The 21,036-nt window shown below is 43.7% G+C and overlaps 3 protein-coding genes across 5 annotated transcripts; 1 reads left to right on the top strand and 2 right to left on the bottom strand.

The window, feature by feature from the left end:
- Window positions 1-643: 643 nt before the first annotated feature.
- Window positions 644-11,894, top strand: LOC114848443 (TOG array regulator of axonemal microtubules protein 1). Of its 2 annotated transcripts, none has more exons than XM_029138910.3 (23): window positions 644-973; window positions 1,511-2,680; window positions 4,174-4,240; window positions 5,271-5,399; window positions 5,508-5,765; window positions 5,870-6,150; window positions 6,252-6,475; window positions 6,596-6,696; window positions 6,777-6,926; window positions 7,009-7,071; window positions 7,214-7,383; window positions 7,486-7,657; window positions 7,746-7,973; window positions 8,292-8,415; window positions 8,497-8,602; window positions 8,694-8,929; window positions 9,009-9,167; window positions 9,383-9,509; window positions 9,603-9,718; window positions 9,837-10,020; window positions 10,138-10,357; window positions 10,454-10,540; window positions 10,678-11,894. In XM_029138910.3, the coding sequence occupies exons 2-23, from the start codon at window positions 1,652-1,654 to the stop codon at window positions 10,929-10,931; spliced, it is 4,485 nt and encodes a 1,494-aa protein (XP_028994743.1). In that variant the 5' UTR covers window positions 644-973; window positions 1,511-1,651; the 3' UTR covers window positions 10,932-11,894. The 2 variants fall into 2 exon arrangements, with proteins under 2 accessions (XP_028994743.1, XP_028994742.1); XM_029138909.3 differs by having other exon boundaries at window positions 645-973; window positions 5,867-6,150.
- A 278-nt stretch (window positions 11,895-12,172) lies between these two features.
- Window positions 12,173-16,243, bottom strand: ccdc28b (coiled-coil domain containing 28B). Of its 2 annotated transcripts, none has more exons than XM_029138913.3 (6): window positions 15,991-16,243; window positions 14,593-14,902; window positions 14,264-14,433; window positions 13,900-14,054; window positions 13,158-13,180; window positions 12,173-13,036 (listed from the first exon to the last, which is right to left on the bottom strand). In XM_029138913.3, the coding sequence occupies exons 2-6, from the start codon at window positions 14,826-14,828 to the stop codon at window positions 12,982-12,984; spliced, it is 639 nt and encodes a 212-aa protein (XP_028994746.1). In that variant the 5' UTR covers window positions 14,829-14,902; window positions 15,991-16,243; the 3' UTR covers window positions 12,173-12,981. The 2 variants fall into 2 exon arrangements, with proteins under 2 accessions (XP_028994746.1, XP_028994744.1); XM_029138911.3 differs by having other exon boundaries at window positions 15,975-16,242.
- Window positions 16,244-16,987: 744 nt separating this feature from the next.
- Window positions 16,988-20,803, bottom strand: tmem39b (transmembrane protein 39B). Its single transcript, XM_029137981.3, has 9 exons — window positions 20,539-20,803; window positions 19,809-20,006; window positions 19,501-19,720; window positions 18,685-18,768; window positions 18,389-18,543; window positions 17,915-18,248; window positions 17,641-17,828; window positions 17,424-17,544; window positions 16,988-17,346 (listed from the first exon to the last, which is right to left on the bottom strand). The coding sequence occupies exons 2-9, from the start codon at window positions 19,937-19,939 to the stop codon at window positions 17,113-17,115; spliced, it is 1,467 nt and encodes a 488-aa protein (XP_028993814.1). The 5' UTR covers window positions 19,940-20,006; window positions 20,539-20,803; the 3' UTR covers window positions 16,988-17,112.
- Between the last annotated feature and the right edge of the window lie 233 nt (window positions 20,804-21,036).

Raw genomic sequence — 21,036 nt, forward strand, 5'->3', positions numbered from 1 at the left:
TGCTATACACATGTAGATATATATTGTTAGTGTTATTGCAATGAATTGGCACCGGAGTCCACAAATATGATCAATCACATTTAAAAGAAACATCAGTCTAAGAAAGCTTAACCAATTTACGAGTGCTTACGAATATATACGTGCTTTTCGAATATTAGTAAATATAACAATAAATATGTAAATATAAGTGACAAATCAGAAAGTACATTAACAAGGAACTGTCAGTATACAATCTGGCATTTGAGTAGTTCTACGTTCTGTTTTACTTTTATTTTACAAGAATTCATAAGCAAAAAAATATGTTTATTCCACTGCATTTGCTTGACAGTTTTAATTGCTGTAGTTTAGATCTGCCTTCACGAAGCGTGTTATAAAACAACTGATTTTTTCCAAATTAAGTCTCAATGTAAGATGAGATCTTTTTGAAGATCTTTTGTCTTATTTTAATTTAATTGTTTTACATATTCTTTGTCATTCGTATTTGCAACAACATGGAGTTAGAGCTTTTCTTTTTTATCAGTAACGTTGATGTTACTCATTTTGTATACATCAAGCCTAAACTGCAGTGGTGCCGAAAATCTATAAAATTAAGCACCTTATATTTGAGTGTGCGCGCGGGGTCTCGTGCAGCTTCGTGTCGCTCGGTCGTGGCGCGCGCTGCTGCAGTTTGCGATGATGAGACCTCCTGGAGGAGCCTGGTGGAACTCGCGTCACCATGGAAGCGCTCCGTTTGCGACTTGTATTCGCCATTTTGCTGCCTCGGTGTATGCGTGTGTATGTGTGGAGCTGTGCGTGTGTGGGCTCCTCTCGCCGTGAATGCCTCCGTAGCTCCCAAACATTCAACACTCCGGACAGCAGCTAAACAACCAGAGAAACTGCCTCCGCTCCTAGCGCCGTCGCTACCGCAGCATGACACGGGGACGATGCAGCGCCAGATAGTGTAGTGTCGCCCGAGGATCGGCGGAAATGCAAGGTCTGTTTTCTTGGTGTTTTTCTAACTTTGCTAGCCCGGTCACTACCCACTAACATAATTAGCGGAGTTAGCATAGCACCGTTCGATCAGTGTTGCTAACCCTCTGTAGCTAACGGCTGGGTAATGGTAACGTGTAAATAGTTAGCCGGGGTGATTGTAGCGGTTAAGCCCATAGGATTTATTATCTAATAACTGGCCCCAGTTCAGTGTTACAACACCAGAGAATAGCGTAATGCACAGCAGTCAGATATGATGTCTACCATTCTGCCACTATCGGTACCTGGCAGCCACAAGTGGTTGTGTCCATTCCCCTTACGTAGTTCACGGTGGTCGACAATGATGCTTAAGCGCAGCGAGACACTCCTTGAGTTGGAATATGTGTCGTTATGTGGCTCAGTGTTGTTACGTGTTCATACACATTGATTAAAGAGGCTGTCACGAAGCTGCGCCCACCGCAATCATTTCTCTATAAGCAAGAATCGATCAGCTCCGTCCTGTGTCTACTCTTGATCGGTTTTTTTTTGTTTTGCATTGCAGCTTGACACACGAGAGCGTTTTCTCACCACCAGCCAGTCAGGATGAAAGCACCAAGTACAGAAGAGGAATATTATTGTCCTCGGAGGATCGCGTTTGCTTCTCTGGATTCTCAGATTTGATTGATCCACACGATCATCAATAATGATACCCGGATTGATCTCCCAGGAGTTACACAAGCAGCTTCTGGACCTGAAGAATTACCAAAATCGCACGTATGGGGTGGAACAGCTCAAACACATTCTCTCAGAAGTGGATATTAGGACGATCCCGTCTGATAGTATTGAGGATTTCATCAGTTTTCTCCCTCGACTTCTGGATGACAGTAATTTTAAAGTGTTGTATGGCACCTTGCAAGTTTTAAACTTACTCATTCAGAAGCTAGATTCAAGTGTAAACAAATATATTAAACAGTTAGTGCTAGTGGCTGTCAAGGCCCTAGGGGACGCCCGCACCGTCACCAGGAATGAATATATGAATGTGTTTCGACAGCTGATGAAAACTGTAGCACCCCAGCAAGTATTCGATCTTGTAATTGGTCATTTAAAACACAAGAATTCAAGAGTTCGGGAAGATGTCCTTAACATCATCATGGCAGCTATGCTAACTCATCCTAGGAAAGATTTCAACATCCCCAAGCTTTGTTATGAGGTTGCACCATATCTGGCGGACAGTAAAAGGAAAGTTCGTCATGCTGCCCTTGAGCTCTTTGCCATTTTTGACTATTGCCTTGAAACGAAGAAGCAGCCTCTGATGAAAGCCGTGGACATGGTGGAGCTTAACGAGGATGCAGAGGGGCTCATGGCCGCTGTACAGGCGAGAAGGGCGAGACACGTCCTTCCAAAACTGTCCTCGGACGGCATAGTGGAGTATGGCTTAGTGGTTCCCAAACCAGGACAGCGGTGTTCACAGCAGTATGCTTCTGGAGCTGATCTGGACTGGGTGATGAACGGAGGGCGGGCGAGCAGCGCCAGGAGCCACAGAACTGAGCCAGACTGTGACCAATTATATGGCTATGGAAGCCTGGGCTCCCTCACTGATGATCTGCCACTTCAAAGGAGGATTGTCAGTGCTGGTAAAGGCAAGAACAAACTCCCCTGGGAGACGTCTAGTTTCTCCCCCACTGAGAATGACCAGCAATGCCATGCTCCTAATGGAAAGTCCTCTAAAGAGGTGGGTTCAGAGCAATCCTATTCTCACTTGCAATAATTAAACCACTTAGAAATTTTCATTCAGTGTTTTCTTTGGTAGCTCTTTGAGTTGCAGTCAAAATAAAAGCTTAGATGATTTCCTGTTATTTCTTAGTGAATGATTTTAACAATGCAACTACTGACTACTTGAGCGCTGAACTACTTCAGCGATGAAAGCAATCAGCGCTTAACCCGTTGTTCTGCGTGTTTTTTGTTATGACTCATATCTCAGTGGTGGTGCAGGGTTTCACAGTATTTAACCCCAATCAATGAAAACATGCATGAAAGCACTGTCTGTTTGAGTGTATAGCAGAAGTCATCTACACTCTTAAAGATAAATGTCCCCTTGTCAGAATTTAGTATTTCTTTCCTGTTTAAATACACTGAGTCACACCCAGAGGCACCAGTCTAACAAGATTAAATAAATCTTATAGGTGGCACTTTGCCCAGAGACAGTTTGGGGAAAGAAAACTAAATATAGGTATGTCTCTCATGACGCAGTGCAGCATAGAGGGCCTAGTTTGACTTGTACAGTACATTCTAACCTACAGAGCTCTGCTTTTCTCAATTTATTTACATATTTAATTAGGAATTTCTGAAAGGAATGAGAATTTTCTTTATCTTGTTGACAGAGTAACTATTAGCTGGAAGGAGTCTTTTAAACATGTAGCTCTTTATAAGCAGAGAGTGGAGTGCAGGTAAACTCTAGCAGCACTTAAGGATCACTGACACTTCCTGGAAGGAATGCATTAGGTGACTCATTTTCCAGCACAGTGACACTGTTGCTGCAAAGATGAGCATCCTTTGTCTTGAGGAACAGCAATGTGACAATCAGGGTCAGCTTATCGCTTTGTTGTGGGAGGGATTGATTGTGCGACCCACACAGTATTTAATTAGCTAACACACTAGAATTATTTGTCTAGGCTAATAATGCCCCTTGCGTGTGACCAGTGGCCTTGTTTTATGATATTTTAATTGACCACATATTGTTCTGGAATCTACGTCTTGTGCCTCCATTCCACAGACCTTCTGTTTACAGCGCTGTTTCCCAGTAACTCCATTATCATACAGCTCACTCACTAAAGGAGGTGTGAAGCATAACTATTGATACCACCGAGCTATGCTTATGAAACATAGCTCATTTACTGCTCTAGAGCTGTTTACAATCACGTCAAGTGTCCTTCGTAGGCGGTGGGACTAACCCCAGATTCTGACGTTCTCTGTTGTTATTATTACATCTCTACTTTAGTAATGGTTGTTTTGTGAAATTGCTGAACTTCCTGTACATGAAACCTTTTTACAGAAGGAGCAGAATCTCTCTCTCTTGTCTGAGCTCACTAAATATCAACTCCATCCCTTTGTTCAGGCCAGTGGATGGAATTACACCGATGCCCTTGTTATGTTTAAGGATTGTTTTACACTAGTTCGTGTGACCTTATTTTTTTATCAAACAAATACTCTTGCTTCTACTCATAGATGACCTGTGAAGATTCCTTTACTCCGTCCAGGAAGCTAAGCCCTGAGGCCTACATACCCAGTTTTAGTAAGTGCCAATATTTCTTTTTTCCCGTGTGACACACACACAATTTCCATGCTGTTAATTACTTGTCATGCTCAACTTCACTTTGACTAAAATAGAGCTGCTTTAAATTGGATTGACATGCTGAGTCAGAGTCACAGTTACACAGAGGCGTCATCCCTGCCAGAGAAGATGCTTCACTGACATTTACTGATTTTGTACTCAAAATAAGTAACATTGTTTCCGCAGTTTTATTGTGTTTTATTATTTACTAGTGAAAATTAGCTCATTTACTGCTGAAATGTTTGTTTGTTTCTTGGAAACAGATTCACACTGTAATGATATAAAACCAGCGAGGGGTTGAAAACATAGTAAAAAGTGGGAAAGGAGTTCTCGCGTTATAATAGGCAACTCTAAAAACCTACCAAATTTGCAGTGTTGCAGATTTTGTAACGACAGCAAGCAGCCTGTCAGTGCCACCGGGTTAATAAAGATTTGCTAGCAGCTGTCCCAATCTATTTATTCCTCGGTTTGAATACGCATAAACCGACAAAAGTCAAAGAGGAAACTGACGCACATCATACGTTAATTGAGTGAGAGGAAAATTCTTTTCCATCTAATTTATTCTCGCAGAAAGATCTGTTTTCAAGATGTTCATCATTTTCCACATCACGTTATATTTGATTGCGTTGGAACTCCTCGACCCAGTGGCTGTTTGATTCTGACCACTCAACTATAAAAGGATTAGGCTCACTACCAGCATTGCAGTTTTATCTTGTGTAATCAGGACAAATGCAACTGTTAATCCTTAAATAAGGATTATAAGCATAGTGTGTAGTGCACTAATTAAATACAGCATGTTTTTTGCCAAATTAATAGTCTTTGTGCATCTGAAGGCTGATAATTTATAGGATGCATGCAGCCTTGACACAGTGCATGTCCTAATTGTGGGCTTACAGACAGGTGTTTTCTGTCAGATTAGCCACTATCTTTTTGATATTTGCAAGCCTGCTAAATCATGACTAATAAAGTCAAAATATCCAATTAACTCAAGGTTCTGGAGAGCCACAGAAACCACAGTCGTGTAGAAGGAGAGAGTCCCCCGCACGCCTCAGGAGAAGTGGAAGCCTCAACTTAGACCCTGATATTTTTAAAACCTCCATCTTCTCTGATACAGATGTTGGTAAGACATAATAATAGTAATAAATAGCAAATTGTTACAAATCCAAAATGAATAGATATTTGTTGAAAATATGAAATGTCATATTTGTTTTATTACTTTGTCTGACAGTGGCACCAAAAGGACGCATGCTCTCAAGAAATCCCAGCGTTGAGCGCACATTTTCCCTTCCCTCTAACCACTCCACATCTGGCTCCTTCCTTCTACCCTCTTACCCATTGGCTACACTCCCTGGAGGCGTGCTTACTCCGAAATTGTCTCGCCGCAACGGAGACCCCTCTCTCTCAATGTCTAACACCTGGCCCAATAAGAAAGAGAACAGTCCTCGTCAGCGAGATACAAGCCCCTGGAGAGACACGGAATCAAAGGGTAATCCAGTGAAAACACACCTTCTCTCTGAACAGAGCATGCTTTTGCTTTTGGCCTATTTATTTTAAATTGTGATATTTGTCCTGTTCTTTCCGCTCTAGAAGACCATGTCTCTAGCAAAAGCTCTCCCAGGCCTCCTCGCGCCTCCCTCGTGAGTTCTGCTTCGACTTCTTCATTCCGACGGGCCCTCAGCAGTACCAGGGCAACCTTCTCCATATCCCCAGTTGTCCCATCAGCAGATCAGGAACCCTGTACAGCTCAGTCTCAGTCCAGTGCTTTACACAGGACCCAGAGCCCGCATCTAGAAAAGAGTCTCCTTTTGGATCCTGATGGTTTTAATGTTGCACATGATGCCCAGGAAGAAGATGTTCTGGACATGGAGGAGGTCAGAAAAAGACTTGACTGTACGTATATAGGGGGTGTTGAGGATTCATTTCAATAATAACATTCCCTTCTCTGCATGTTTGTCAATTGTTATGCTGACAGATGTTGAGCTCTCTGCGCTCATTGCGTCACAGTGCGGCCAAGAAGAGGGCCAAACTAAACTTCAGTAGTCCAGATCCAGACAGCCCTGACTCGGCTGTGAGATTAGACCTGGGTCTGGACTCACCATCATACGCCTCACCAATGCTTACCAGCTCAGCCAGTGAGAGTGGTCTTTCCAGTCTGAGCTCCGTTGCCAATTCCAGTGTTAATGGCATCAAGACCAGGTGAAGATCTTTTTGATGCAGTAACTTGAAATCCTGAAAATTACATTTGAATATATTGTATTTCTACTGTAAGTTTCTTCAGGTAACTCACAGTTTGTAATTTGTGGCGTTTGTCAATAGTCCTAGAAACACTGCATCTTCAGGAATAAAACCTCGAGTTGCAAGAGTGCCTTCTGCAAAACTAAGGTCTTCTGTGTCCATGGACTTCAGCAAATTGCAAGGTAAAAGGCGATTTTGGTTTGGGCTTTTTTATTAAATTTAGTTGCATCTTATTTATGTTTTTTACATTTTCGTTGCCAAGGATCTTCTCAGAGAAGTGAAGCATCGTCTGATGTAGGTGTTGTTGGGCAGAGAGTCACTTACTCCAATGGGGGAATCAGGAATCAGGATGAGACGACTGGACTGTCTACCTTGGTCAAAACATCCGTCAGAGATCTGAAGCTTGCCAAAGGTCCACCAGTCGTAATAGTGAATATGCCTGAGTGTAGTATTTTAGTCACTTAAATAATTATTTGGTGAATCTTGGTTTGTAGGATCCCAGTCCCACAGCAGGAACTCACCAGGCATAGACATGCCTGAAGGAGTCATTGGACGAGGTCAGGCTTCCCCAATAGAGAGTATAAATAACATCTTCTGGACAATTCCCATCACTGGTGTTTTAGCTAAATTGTTGAAAAATAATATTACTTTTTTCAGTCACACATTTAGTGTCCATATGCATTTCCTCTGTTCTCCTAGGCATGTTTGGCACTACAGTGTCCTCCTGCCATCCGGGAGTCGCCCTGTCATTTGAGCAGGGTGATACATTTGCCAAACCTCCCACTGATCCTTCAACAGGCATCCACAGCCTTTCTCTTTGTGGCAGACCTCTAGACAGCGATGATAGCCCACATTCAGATGAGCCTAAGGTTGGTCACACTTTGTCCATTGGTAAATCACTTTGTGTTATAGACCATTGTAAGTAACAGTTACAAATGCCCCACCTATGTTTTGTACCAATGTATTTGAAGGAAAGGGTGAGGAATACAAGATTTGGACGGGATAAGATGCAGCCACAGCATCTGGACCTGCAAGAGGGGCACGCTGTCCAAGGAGATTATGAACGAGACAAGATTCGTCACCGTGTCAAGCAAATGCTCTCTGATTCACCGACAGAGGAGAACCGAGTCCTAATCATCAAAGGCATGGAAGTTTTAGCAAGTTATTTTCATTTTTCATAACTGTATTTTTGAATGTGGCTCTCGTGAAACATTGACCTTCCCTTGTGCAGACTTGCAACTGAATGGCACTACACTGACATCTAGTAAAGTCGAATTTCCCTCTGATGAGTCCCCAATCAGTCCCACCAGTCCACCAGGGCTGCAAAGCCCCAGCAAGGGCTTCACTCCGCCCCACCAGCCAAGTCCCCCCACTGTACCACCCAACCCCAAAACCGTATCCCGTTTAAGGAGGGCCCCAAGCCTTAACAGAACCCAGGCTTCACTGTCCCACAGCTCAGGTAAAAAGCTTAAACCAATGCAGTGTGTCTCACACTGCTTTGAAATGTACTGTAGCAGATTACCAGCACATTAAAAATAGATGGCCCAATGCTTCATCAGGCTTTTGTTTATCAAAAATGTTAGAGCATTAATTAGACTATTAGAGCATCTGAGCACTGGTGAATAATAGATTTACGTTGGATAATGCAATGCTTTGTTTTGACATCCTACCATTAATGCATTGCCACCCACACTCACTGTTTTCAGATAGATAGATATGTAACATGAGAATGAATCTTTGTCTCTGTGTGTTGTGGGGTTTCTGACGGGGCCTTTAGATGAGCTGTCACCTTCTACTGTGGGTCACAAAAAAAGTCTTGCAGAGCCCCAAGAGCTGTGCCCGTTTTCCAAGCCTGGCCAGGCTCTGACACAGAGTTTCAACCTGCTGAATTCAGAGGACTGGTGAGAAATGATCTGTCTGTCTCTCTGTCTATTATCATATGAATAAATCTAGACAAAGAGTGTCTCATTGCTATCATCCAGGGAGAAAAAGATCGAGGGTCTGACGTTCCTGCAAAGTCTGGCACACTACCACTCAGATGTGCTTCAGGACAAACTTCATGAAGTCTGCTTGTGTGTTATTCAAGAGGTATTACAATTGATAGATAACATTCCCGCATCATGATGATGTTCATTGACTGATTTCCTAATGTATGTTTGTTATTAACATACTTTTTCAGGTAAAGAATCTTCGGTCGTCTGTGTCCAGAGTCGCAGTGTGTACTCTGGGTGACCTGTACACCCACATGGAGAAGGCGATGGACCAGGAGCTGGAGGGAACAGTTAAAGTTTTGCTGCAAAAGGCCGGGGAGAGCAATGCCTTCATTAGGCAAGATGTGGATGCAGCGCTGGACTGCATGGTACAACACTGCACCCCCATTCGGAGCATTAACGCTTTACTCACCGGAGGCCTCGGGTCAGTTCCCACACACAGTACATTTTTGTTTCCAAACATATTTTGCAATAATTAATCAATTGGTTGTACTTCCTGACAGCCACCTCAATGCAGTAGTGAGAAAATGCACGGCCCAGCATCTGGCCAATCTGGTAGAGAGAGTTGGTGCAGCACGTCTTCTGTCTGGAGGTAAAGACCTCACCGACAGAATCCTTCCCGCTGTCACCAAACTCTCTCAGGACTCCTCACAGGAAGTCAGGTATGAAGATTAGTACAATATGCTACAACTGATTCAAGTTACTAAAATGCTCTTCTATGCTACAGCGCAATGAGGCTTTTTACAGTTTTTTCTTGCTAATTTGTGGACATGACGTCAACGAGCCAAATACAGCAACACCTCAGAGAACACAGAACTTACACCAGACTTTTACAATCAGTTTTCAGGATGTGAGATGATTGCTGTTATTCATACAGGTATTTCGGACGTCGAATGCTGCTGTCCTTGTCATCGCACCCTGATTTTGACAAAATCCTAGAGAAATATCTTCCGGCCAAAGACCTGCCAACTGTCAGAGACACCGTCTTCACTCTCAAGACGAAGGTACAGTGTTCGTTCCAGTATGTGTGGGATTGATGCTGATTTTGCTGGAAGTCAAACATTGCCGTCTTACTTGGCGATCGGGGAATGTTTTAGGGTCTCAGTGAGGTGCCCCAAGACACTCAGTCAGCCAGGGGTAGACGCTCTGTCCCGGGCAACGGGACAGTCAGAGCCTCATCACTCACCAGGGAGCCTCTCAACCAGACCAACAGGTGGGTGTGAATATAAAACTCTACAGTGTAGCTTTAAAAACAGTACATTACAGATATGGGAATCGTGTTAACTCATTGATATATTATTATAAAGAGGTGTATTTTCTGTTATCTACAGGGACTCCAGTAGTAAATACAGCTATAGGTCTCAGACACAGAGCATTGCGGACAAGACTGAGTACATCAAACAGATCTCAGGTCTGCTGGGTTCAAAGGACTTCAGAGAGAGAATAAAGGGAATAGATCAGTTAGTGGATGACTGCCAACACACCCCCAACATGGTCATCAGTAGTATATTTCCTGTGAGTACTGACTTTTCTTTTGAATGCTTATCAATATTTGCACTGTGTTCAGTAATTCGTTACACAGGTCAGTTTAATTTAAGAATCCCTGTTTTTTGCCTGTTGTCGGTCCTTCAGGTTTTCGATGCCTTCAAGGCCAGACTGCAGGAGTCCAACAGCAAAGTCAACCTGTATGCTCTGGAGTCGCTACAGAAAATCAGCCATCTGTTGAAGGACAACCTGTCCCAAGTGGTCAACATCCTGGTCCCCGGAATCGTGGACAATCACCTGAACTCCAAGAACAACGCCATTTACTCTGCTGCTATAGGAGCTATAGATGCACTTATTTTAAATCTGGGTACGATTGTTGTGGATTCAGTCATTTTTGGAGTGTAAATTGTAAGTCTTAATTTGTTTTTATGTGACTTATGTATTTCACTTGTTTACTTGGCAGATAACATTCTTCTTCTTCAGCCTTTCTGTACCAAGGCTCAGTTTTTAAGTGGCAAAGCAAAGGTGGACCTTATTGAAAAAGTTGCAGGTGTGTCCAGTGTTGTAATTCAAAACACTAATAATTCCTACATGGGTCTCATATTATATATATATATATATATATATATATATATTGAATGAGCTTGTTTTACCTCCTTATATAGCATCTTAATATCCCTTTTACAGATCTAGTAAAAGAGCTGTATCCTCGCAAGCCACAAGTGGTAGAGCAGAAAGTCCTGCCTTTGCTGTGGCACCTCCTGGGCACCTCCACCCACAGCGGCACCATCCACGGCCGGGGCGGCAGCATGAGGGGTGCTACCGTCAACCTGTGCCAAGCCCTATATGCCCAGATGGGGCCCAGCCTCAGCGAGTGCGCCGCCTCCCAGCCTGCCAATATCCACAAAGGTTTAAATGAGATCCTGAGGACCTTAACCTAAAGCCGAATTCAAAACAACCAAATGATGGAAGAACATTAACACTGGCCTTACTTGAAGACAGAGATGTTCAACATTTCTTATAGTGCCTGCACTTTTATATCAATAAACAGAACTTCCTTAAAAGTTAGGAGCTCTAATTCTTATCTCAGTGAGATTTCCTCTGGTACAGAAGCACGGACAGTTTAACATACTGACATCAGGTCTTATACACTCCCAACCTGCTCTCTTTGCACTTTGAAAAGGTAGCTTATTATCATTCTAGGCATCTCAAGTCTTTCACGTTACCACACTATGATTGTCATTGCTTTTTCCATACTCTAAACTTGTACTGTAGACAAATCAAAGACGCTAACGCAGAATGTAAAATGCACAAAAAAATGAGGAAGATGACAGGGACCTGAAAGGTGTATATTTTTGCTGTTTAATCAGATGTGATGTGATATTTTTAAAATGTCTTAAATTGTTGTTTTGAAGATTTGTGAATTGAGATTTTAAAAATAGTACAAAATAATTTTGTACAGCTCAGATGTGTATTTGCACAGTATTAGCTTACTCTGTAATCGTATGCTGTATGAGGGTACAGTTGTAACTTATCTATCGTGTAATGGTTTTAAAGTCACGTTAACCATGTGCTGAGTTGGTACCGTCCTTCTTACTTTTTCTCCTGTTTTGCATGTTCAAAATTAACAGGCGTGATCAAAACGGTTTCTGTTTTTGTGAATGAGAAATACAGTATATGTGCTGGGACCAAGGTTAGCTTCAGCCTTGTTCACCTGGATGAGTGACGGAGCAGAATGATCAACAGAGTTTCTCTTAAAGGCCCAAATCTGATTCTGTGTCAGTATAGTGCCAGTTTTCACGTAGCCTTTTAACTCGTTTATTGTTAAATTATATTAAACGTGTTTGTGCACAAGCAAAGACAGATTGATATATAAATAAAGTGTTTTATTTCTGTAAAAACAACTTGTGGGTGCCTTATTTTCAGCGAGTAGACATTTTACTAAGCCTAAATTAAAGTGAAGAAATACATAACATGCTCTTTTCTCTATTTTCCTTAGTTTTCCACTGTTTGAAGGACCACTTTACTTAAAAAGGGGATTTAAAGCCCTCCAGTCAGTCCATAACAGCTGAATCCACCAGTGCTTTGATGTTTCAGACTGAACTCTCACTTCACTGTAATTGGTTTGTCAGGAGTGAAGCACCACTACCAAATGTGAAATTGAATAAAACACGACTCAATCTTTCAACTGAAGTCTTTAATTATGAACGTAGCTGCCATGTAAAGGTGGTTCTGCACAGAACAATGCAGCACCCAGTGAATGTGCTATCAAACCCAGTGCAAGCAAATACAACCAAATATAAAACGGGATAGTGCCACTGTAAACTACACATAACTGGGGGGCTTCACTGCATGTCGGGAACAGGGCGGAGTGATTTGTGCTTTGACAGATGCTGCTACTGGGCCCAAGCAGAACACTGCACGACAAATGATCCGTTTTACACATAACCTAGTGAAACACATATGTTACATTAGATCCAGTCCCTTTAAAAAGTACAGTAATGACTAAAAGGTCAAAGAAATCTGTCACAGTCTGTTTTCCAGTGTTTAACAAATGTTTAAAAAGGAGGAAGTTCTTTTAGCAAAAGTGAAACTTCCTTAAGAGCTCTGAGCTGACCACAGTGGTGACGTCGACAAGGGCCAGATACATATGCTCCTTGAATATGGCTCAAGTTTCTTATTTGCACACATGCATAAAAGAAAAATATAAACTACAACTTAATGTCTTCCTCTGATATTTCTGCTCCACTCGTTCCTCGGGCTATGACTGAGGTGTTTGTTATTTTGGTTGAGTGTTCATTTAACGCTCCGGTGCTTTGAGCCACCGTGCGGTTCCCTCGGCGTCACTGACCAAATGGAAAAACAGCCGTCTCTCCGGCGGATCTTTCCATTCTGTTACTAAGGCAGCTGGAGCAATGCCATGGCAACCTGGGCTGGGCGGATGATAGGAGAGGATGAATGTGTGTGCGCTGCCCTCCAGGCCTCGCTCTGTCAGGGGCCAGATGTCTTGGGCAGGTCCTGGTTCTCAGCTAGGTGAAGCTTTTGTCTGGACACAGGCGCGTTAAGGAGTCACACAGAGGAACTTTGAAGTGAAAAGTAAATCTTTTGACTCATGAGTTTGTGCTGGATCATCCTCGTAAATAAAGAGTTTTATTATAAAAGGATACATTGAGGTGCTGAGCTCCTCCAGCTGTGGAAACAAATACACTGTGTTCAGAGGGCTAAAAATAGTGATGGTACATGCAGCTGATCACTAAATGTGATCATATTACATAACATACAGATCGATACTGGACAAAACTCAAGCATCGCACTACAATGTTGGCAGCAGCAAACAGTCAGCCGCCCTTAGTCGCACAAAGGCAAATCACTGCACGACGCATGTGCTGGGAGGCACATACAGTAGCTGGCACGCGCGTGGGTAACGAGCCGTGGGCTCGTTCTCACCTCCCATAACGGCCTCAGGCGTGGGGAACTAGCAGCCGCGCTAACACGTGCTAACAATAGAAACTCTTTCAAGGCTTTGTTGGGCTGAGCGTCACCATCTGTGCTGGAAAATATTTAACATTTTCCATGCAAATTATTACAAATTATACATGCATCCAAAACATATATATATTTATAAATAAGCTGAAGTTTATTACACAGGATCTAAGAAAATAACCTATGGTTTACACATTATTTTCTACTTAAACATCCTGATTCTGCTTCTTTTGAAGATTAAAGTTCCACAAACAGTAAACTTCCCATAACTAAAAAGAATGGCACCAATCACATTCATTAGAACCTCTGAACTCCCATGGCCCTTAGATGAGCCCAAAGACAGACGGTTCTAATACAAGCTGATCTGAGACCTGCTGAACTCTGAACACTGACCAGTCTCTCCCTGTTGGGGGGGTTCGTGCTTACGTTACAGAGCAGGTGTTCCAGGTTGTGGTCGGAGGCACACTTCCTTTGGTCCTCTGAAAGCTCCTCCACGTGACTGTCGAGGCTGAAGTGCAGGCGAGCCAGCTTCTCTTGCATCTCGCGCACGTGCTCCAGCTGCTCGAAGGAGCACACCTTGCCTACAGTGGACATCCAAAACAGCATCTTTTGAATGCAGCAAGATCGCAGCAAAGTCAAACGTATCTCCATGGCAGCAGATGTGCGAAAATAGCTCTGCGGCTATTTGATTTCACTCTGATTTCTACAACAAACCCACTTTCAACGGGCTTTATTCTCGGCCTGTAACAGAATATTCCCTTCGAGGCCTCTCTAATCAAGGTTGTCTTACCGAAAGCCTGCAGCTTGCCTGAGTGGAAGTCGTTAAGCAGATTGAGGAGTCCGCCCTCCATCTCTCTCACATCTGAGACATCTGTGAGAAAGGAGTGCTGCAGGGGGGAGGACTGGACGACCTTACTGGGCCCTGCAGGCTGGGGGGCCCTGGGCTTCTCCTTATGGGGCCTGAGAAAAAAGAAAACAGCCCAGCCACCGGGTGCATCTAAAAAAAACAGCCCTGTCCATTGTGGTTTCATCACATTCATACACTTCTCCTTGCTTTTCAGAGTCAAGTAGCTTCAAGAGCTCCTGCATGACATCATATTAACCCCGGCAGATACGAACCTGGTGGTTTTCGGCGGGGCTACAACAGCAGCGAACACCTCTCTGGGCTGTCCCACGGCTCCTATGGACCTCTTGTACTTGCCTCTGTTCTTGGGGGAGGGGGGCTGCGGCAGGCCCAGGGAGAAGGTGGCACTTTTGCTGGCCGGCAGGACGGAGAGCTTCCGAGGGTTGATGGGGGGAGGAGGAGGCTGGGGGAGCGACACCTTTGGGCTGCGCTTCTTGCGTTTGTCCTCCATTTTGGACTTTTTAATTTTGCCAACAAAGCCGTCTGAGGCGATGTGAGGTGAGCGTGGCGAACGCACAGGACGTCCTGAAACAACAAAGGTGGGAAGTTGTGAACTAGCAGCGCTCCCTCGCTTTAAGGAGATGTGTGTGGAGGACACGGGCTGTGCCAGGTTCAGTGACGCAGCGCCGAAGTCTCCACACTGCAGAGGAAAAACAATTAGCGATGCTTTAATTAGTTTAACAGCAAAGTAGAAAACAGGGGGAGGTAATTACATCTTAATAAAAGGCCTAGTAAATATGTCTGTACTACTAAAATACCTTCTTTTAAATGACGCAGCACTGTAATGACATTTTGTAGGGAAGCAATTATCTGGATTCTGTTTCCTAGCTGTTAAAAGTGGGAGTGGAACAGTAGCCTAGAAAGTTATTTTTAGCGCAGCCTCAAAGTGGGAATGTTAGAATGTGTCAAGTGATGGAGGGTGGATTAATATATTAACGGCATTTTTAGGAAAAAAAAACAATAATGGCGCAAAAAGTACATGGAAATAATAAATCAGATGACCTGGATCAAATGAGGAATGGACTATTTACAAGGACCTATAGTGCAAATGGACCTAATGCAAAACACTCACATAAATGGCTCAAAGAAAATCAATACATTGTACAAAGCATTTATGACAGTCTGATCTATAAAAGGCAATGTATTCATTTTATATAAAATATATCTAAGCTAATTATTTCCTAAATCAACACAGATTATATATAATCACAAGATTATATATTAATCAATATTAGGCAGGTGCTTTAATTAATGCTATAATTGTTACAGCAATAGAGCTGAAATATCGTTGTTAAATATTGTTACACCAAGACACGCTATTAATTTATTTTATTAGGATAAAAAACCGCCGAGACCCATAACAACTGATCGTGTAAGAAAAGCTGCTATTATCTTAGTAGGACCCAAAGATGGCCACTAGAGTCGCACACAGCACCAACTTTATAGACTGAAACCATCGTTTGCTACCGTCACAGAGTAGAATTTGAATTACAAATAGTATTCACGCCGCAGATCCCCACGCGATGACGTTTAATTCCTTCTGGTAGGTGACGTCTAAACAGATTTATCGTCCTCGAATGACACAAACAAGACTTACCGAATCAATTACGCACCGGAGAGCAAACCGGCCGCGCGCAGCCTCACATTTCTCCTCCGGTCACCGCAAACGCTCAAGTGGAGCTCGGGAGATTACGCTCCACGCGCCGCGGTGTCAGGAGATGATGAGGGCGGCCGTACTCTTTTTACGGATGAAACGATGCGCCGGTCGCGAGCGGAGCCGTCGTCTTTTATCGCTCTTAAAGGGCCAGCGCGCCCCGACGTGCGCCAGCAGAGACGCGCTCCGTCTGCGCAGGTGCAGTCGACGGGAGGCTGCGCGCTGCTCAACGCCAAGCGGCGGATGGAGGATCCTATTATCGCAAGCCAGGAGGGTTTGGCCGCACATAAACTGAACCTGGGGGTTCGATCAGACCACACGATGGCGCCAAAGCTCTCTTTAGTTTGTAGAAGGTCCTACAAATAAAGTTTGAAGTTTAAATCCATGCTGCTTTTAGATGAGAGAAGCGCCCATCAACTACCACACTGTTTTTCATGACATCCTTATGTTTATTGAGAAAAATGGATTGAGAAGCAGTCTGCAGTTCTACTGAGAAGTTTTTAAATTCTGACGCAATTAACGTCAGTTTTATTCATCTTGGTTTTGCCGACTAAAAATGTTGATAGAAAAGTCCCTTTACTGGTATGGTAAATATCACATGGTTGCAGCAGTCTAAAGAAAAATTATTGATACAACAGCTCAGTGTTGATTCTGAGAAGAAATGTTCAGCTGATTTTGGCATCATTACGCAGTCATACGTGCTTTTCTCACAACCAGGTGTTAAATTCGATATATCTCATTTAAAGTTCAAAGCCTCTATTTGTGGGTGAGTTGTGGTTGATGTGTAGGCTGTAACCTGTAGTGGAGAGGTCAGCGTGTAGCTCAGGTCCTATCTGCTTATCCTAAACAAGTTCTGCTAAAGTCCAAAGTCAAAGAGTGTAGATTCTGAGCTGTATTCAAGTCTGGTCAGTGTGGGCACAAATATAACAACTTGGGAAACAAAAATATCTTTAAAGTAATACAAAAATATTTCTTTTTATTATGGCAGATCAGAACAAAACCATGACACAAAACATAGTTTGTAGAAAAAATACCGAGCTCTTGCATGTTTGTTCCAAAGTGAATGTGGCCAATAACAAGTCTAACTGACTTTCTGGTCTGATGAGCTGTTTGAGTACGAGTATGCCTTTCCTAGCACTATTCTGTCTCTGAGAAGCTTGAAGAAGGCATAATAGTTACTGAAGAGAATCAGCGCCAGTGATATCGTCTGGTGCCACTTCTCTGAGCAGATCAGTGAATAGAGCTGGTAGAATATAATGGCACCTTCCAGGATGATGAGTATGTTCAATATTCTTAAAGGCTTGTTGAAGAAGAACTAGAGGAGGAGACACAAACAGTAATCAGATAACGGCTGCATTGCTAACTGACTTGCTACAGGGGATGAATACTTACATAGAAGCGATAATGAGACACATCTGATGGGACTGCAACGTTGTAATGACCCATCGCCTTGTAGACGTTCTTATTATGCTTAACCAGGACTCCTTGTGGCCACATGTATTCCTCTGTCCATCTGTACATAAACAGGTATGAGAGTAGGACCAGGATGTGACTGGAAGTAGTGCACAAGGCTCTAAAAGCCCAGTGGCAAAGAGTGAGTGGTACATACATGTGTTGAAGAACATTGGAGCAGAGCGAAGGGTCCACTTTCTGCCAGCAGCCCAGGTGAGCTGCGGCTTTGTGAAGCAGGTCACAATATCGAGGTGGCAACAAGTGTCTCATGAGGATGACTGATGTACTGACTGACACCAGGATGAAGAGCTCACAAGACCAGCGTTTGTCCACGTACTGTGTACTCTGGATTGAAAACAGAATAAATTAGGACACAGACAAACGATTCAATTATTAAGCTAATATTTGAGAAGCTAAAAGGAGGCCCTCACTTTGACAAACCAGACGGGAACAAAGGCCACGTAGTAAGCGCTGAGCATTGAGCTGACTAGCACCTCCTTCATCCTCCAGTTGAAGTCCATCTTCAGGTACTCCACTTCCTTGCGGATGAGGTCCGGCGAGAGGCAGCAGGCGTGAGTCGGCATGGACTGCACGCCGTACAGCTGGCTGGTGTGCTGCTTCCACGTCTCCTTCAGCACCGTCAGGTAGTCCCTGCCGCGGCTCACGCTGCCCACCTCCTTGGAGCCAATGCTGGCGATGGGGGAGAGCGGACCGGGTCGCCGGAAGTCACAGTTGAGCCGGAAGAACGGAATATACATCCCAAATCTGCAGGAAAAACACATGGGGGATCTAAAATCTGACACTGCAGATGCTCTTTGTTTGTGACTACTTTGCAACGAGCACAAAACACCTGCCTTTGTGCCAGGAGGTGGCACAGCTAGTCTTTTGGTCTTGAGCGTACTTACGGGTAGCAGAGGAAAAGCAGGCTCAGAACAGAATAGGTTCTGAAGAGGTAAATAAGGGAGCGGCACAGACTCCAGCCTGTGAGCGTTAGCACAGCAAACCGAGCCATCACTAAAAAGATTGAATTAGGGAAGGACAGTTTCCCACTCTGTGACGCCTGGGAAGAAGTGAGAGAAGACAAGAATGACCACAATCAAAAGTAAAGTAAGTCATCATTTATATAATGCTCTTGTGTACATTACTATATATTCATAGAATTTATTTCTAAACACAGTAAAATAAAAAAGCGAATTCTTACCTCTTTTACAATTGCTGCAATTAATCTTCTTGCCAATATGATGATCGTGAACACCAGCATGTTATAATCAATGAGGTGAAAGTTCTGTAATCAATAAGAATGATTTAGGAAATTTCAAAATAGTAGCATTCAGTAAACAAACCACCAAGTTCAAATAATAAATATATAAATAATAAATAAATAAATATATAAAATAAATAATATTGAACATCAGACTGAAGTCTAACATTCTTGCATGTAAACACTAATAGACGAGTTAATAAAGCTTAATTTTAATGATGTGAACTATAAGCTATCATACAGTAGCAACTGCAGCTGTACTTCATGTCTGTGTCTTCCTCCAGCTGCTTTTACTGGGCTCAAATGCCAAAATAATTAGAACAGTATCTGTACAGTATCTGCATGGTCATACCAACAGGATGATCTGTGACACCTGAGGGTTTGAGGAAATTATACCTCCCAGAAGAAGCCACTGACATTTTTAGTGTTAACTGTGTTTCACTGTTTCATTACGAAGTGTTCAAAGACGAATGAAATAACCGACGTAATGCCCAAACAGAAATATATTTATGTTATGTTTTCTGAGGTGATATTTCTGCCATCTGCCCAGTTTGTGGGCTATAAAAAAACAATCCTTTGCCCTGAAACTGGACCAGTAGTAAAAGTAAAAGACAGTTATTCCAGCTATTACTTTCCAACTTAGTGTTTGTTTTCCTCTTATAAACCTGTTTCCATGTTTCAATTTCAGTTCAGGGCCATTTAGTGGCTTCAACAGTGGGATGGCCATAAGACAACACCGGATCACTAAGCACTCACCAGGGATGTGTGGGAGGGAGGGTGTGATGGCGGGTACCACCACACGGTTTTGTAGATGTTGACATAGTGGACAAAGAGGGCGATGAGGTGGCAGAAGAAAAGATGGAGCTCAAACAGCACGTGACGATCCCCAGACAACTCCGGGATCTTACAGTGCTTCAGAGGAACCACGGTCTGAGCCGCCAGCGGGGGGCTGGACATGCACGTCCCCGAACCGTTCCTGCAGACAGAGCGGAGGGAACCCACCATGTTCAGGTTCTTTAGGTACTTCATCGTAGTGCAGCCTTGCTGAGTGGGGCATGACTTGCCTGGTACGGGATCGCACCCCGGTCACCGGGGAGCTGGTGGAGTGGTTGCCGTTGCTGACTGAGCCCGGGTCACTGCTGAGTGGAGGTCTGCAGTACGTGGTCCGGTTCGCCCCTCTCCTTCCACCAGCCATCGCAGACACACCCACGGCTCGTCTCTCCCAGCGGGGCGCCTAGTTTGGAGGTTTGTTGTGTCGGTACCTGGTCACAGCAACAGAACAGGCTAAATACTAATATGCAACACTCACTGGCTTGTGATTTAAATCCCTTTACAAGTTATTAACGAAATCACGCTTTAATGCATGTTGGTTTAATTAAGGCATTTTCACAAAGCTAACCATAAAAATACAAAAAGCAATAAAAACACAAAGTTTTACTGTAAATAGAAACACGAGCTACATCGAACTAATCCCTGACTAATGTGTATCACCTACAAGTCTGCACTGGCTGCCTTAGCATCACTTCATATGGGGCAAGTTTTGCGGAAGCTGACAGTGCAAGCTAGCTGCTTCTGAGTCACTTGTCATTCGCTCGTGAAGTGGACTCAAATATGCCACTGCCCGAGTCAAGCTCCAGGAGGGAGCAGCGTGGACCTGCGCGACGTGGGTCTGACGCCAACCTGTCCGCCAAGACCACGCTTCGATCAATACAAAGAGCCGCGGCCTAACTCGCTGCCAGTGTCTTAGCGGCTAGCTAGCTCCCAGCCAAGCTAGGCGAGAAAGGGCGAGCTTACCAGCGGCAGCGACCGATGTCCGGGTTAGATGCTGCTCTGCTCCACGCGCAGTCCGTTAAACATCGTAGGTGGTCGGGGTATTTCTGGAAATCTCGCAGTGTATTCCACTAAAAGCGGCGAAGACACTCATTGTTGATGTGAAAGTGGCTGCTGATAGATGGGGGCGCGGATGTTAGCGTTAGCGACCTGTGGGAGGAGAGTCGCTTAAAGGAACAAACCGCCGACTTCAACACAAACAAAAGGAAGGGAAACGTGTTCGCATGGATCCACGCTTCAGCCTTTATCTTACAGGACTAAGACTGCATAAATCTGTTGTGGTGGATTCTTGGGAAAACCTGGCGTGGTGTTTTAATTTCACACTGCCTTAACTTTAAACGAGCTAGATCAGAAAATATTGCACAACAGGTTTGCAGTGGTTTGGTAAATTGGTAAATCCAACTCTTGTTGCACGTGCAAAGCGACTTTACCGCACAGCAAATCAAGTCAGTGTCTATGCAA

This window comes from Betta splendens, chromosome 22, assembly GCF_900634795.4.
Source record: "Betta splendens chromosome 22, fBetSpl5.4, whole genome shotgun sequence".
Taxonomy (NCBI): Eukaryota; Metazoa; Chordata; class Actinopteri; order Anabantiformes; family Osphronemidae; genus Betta; species Betta splendens.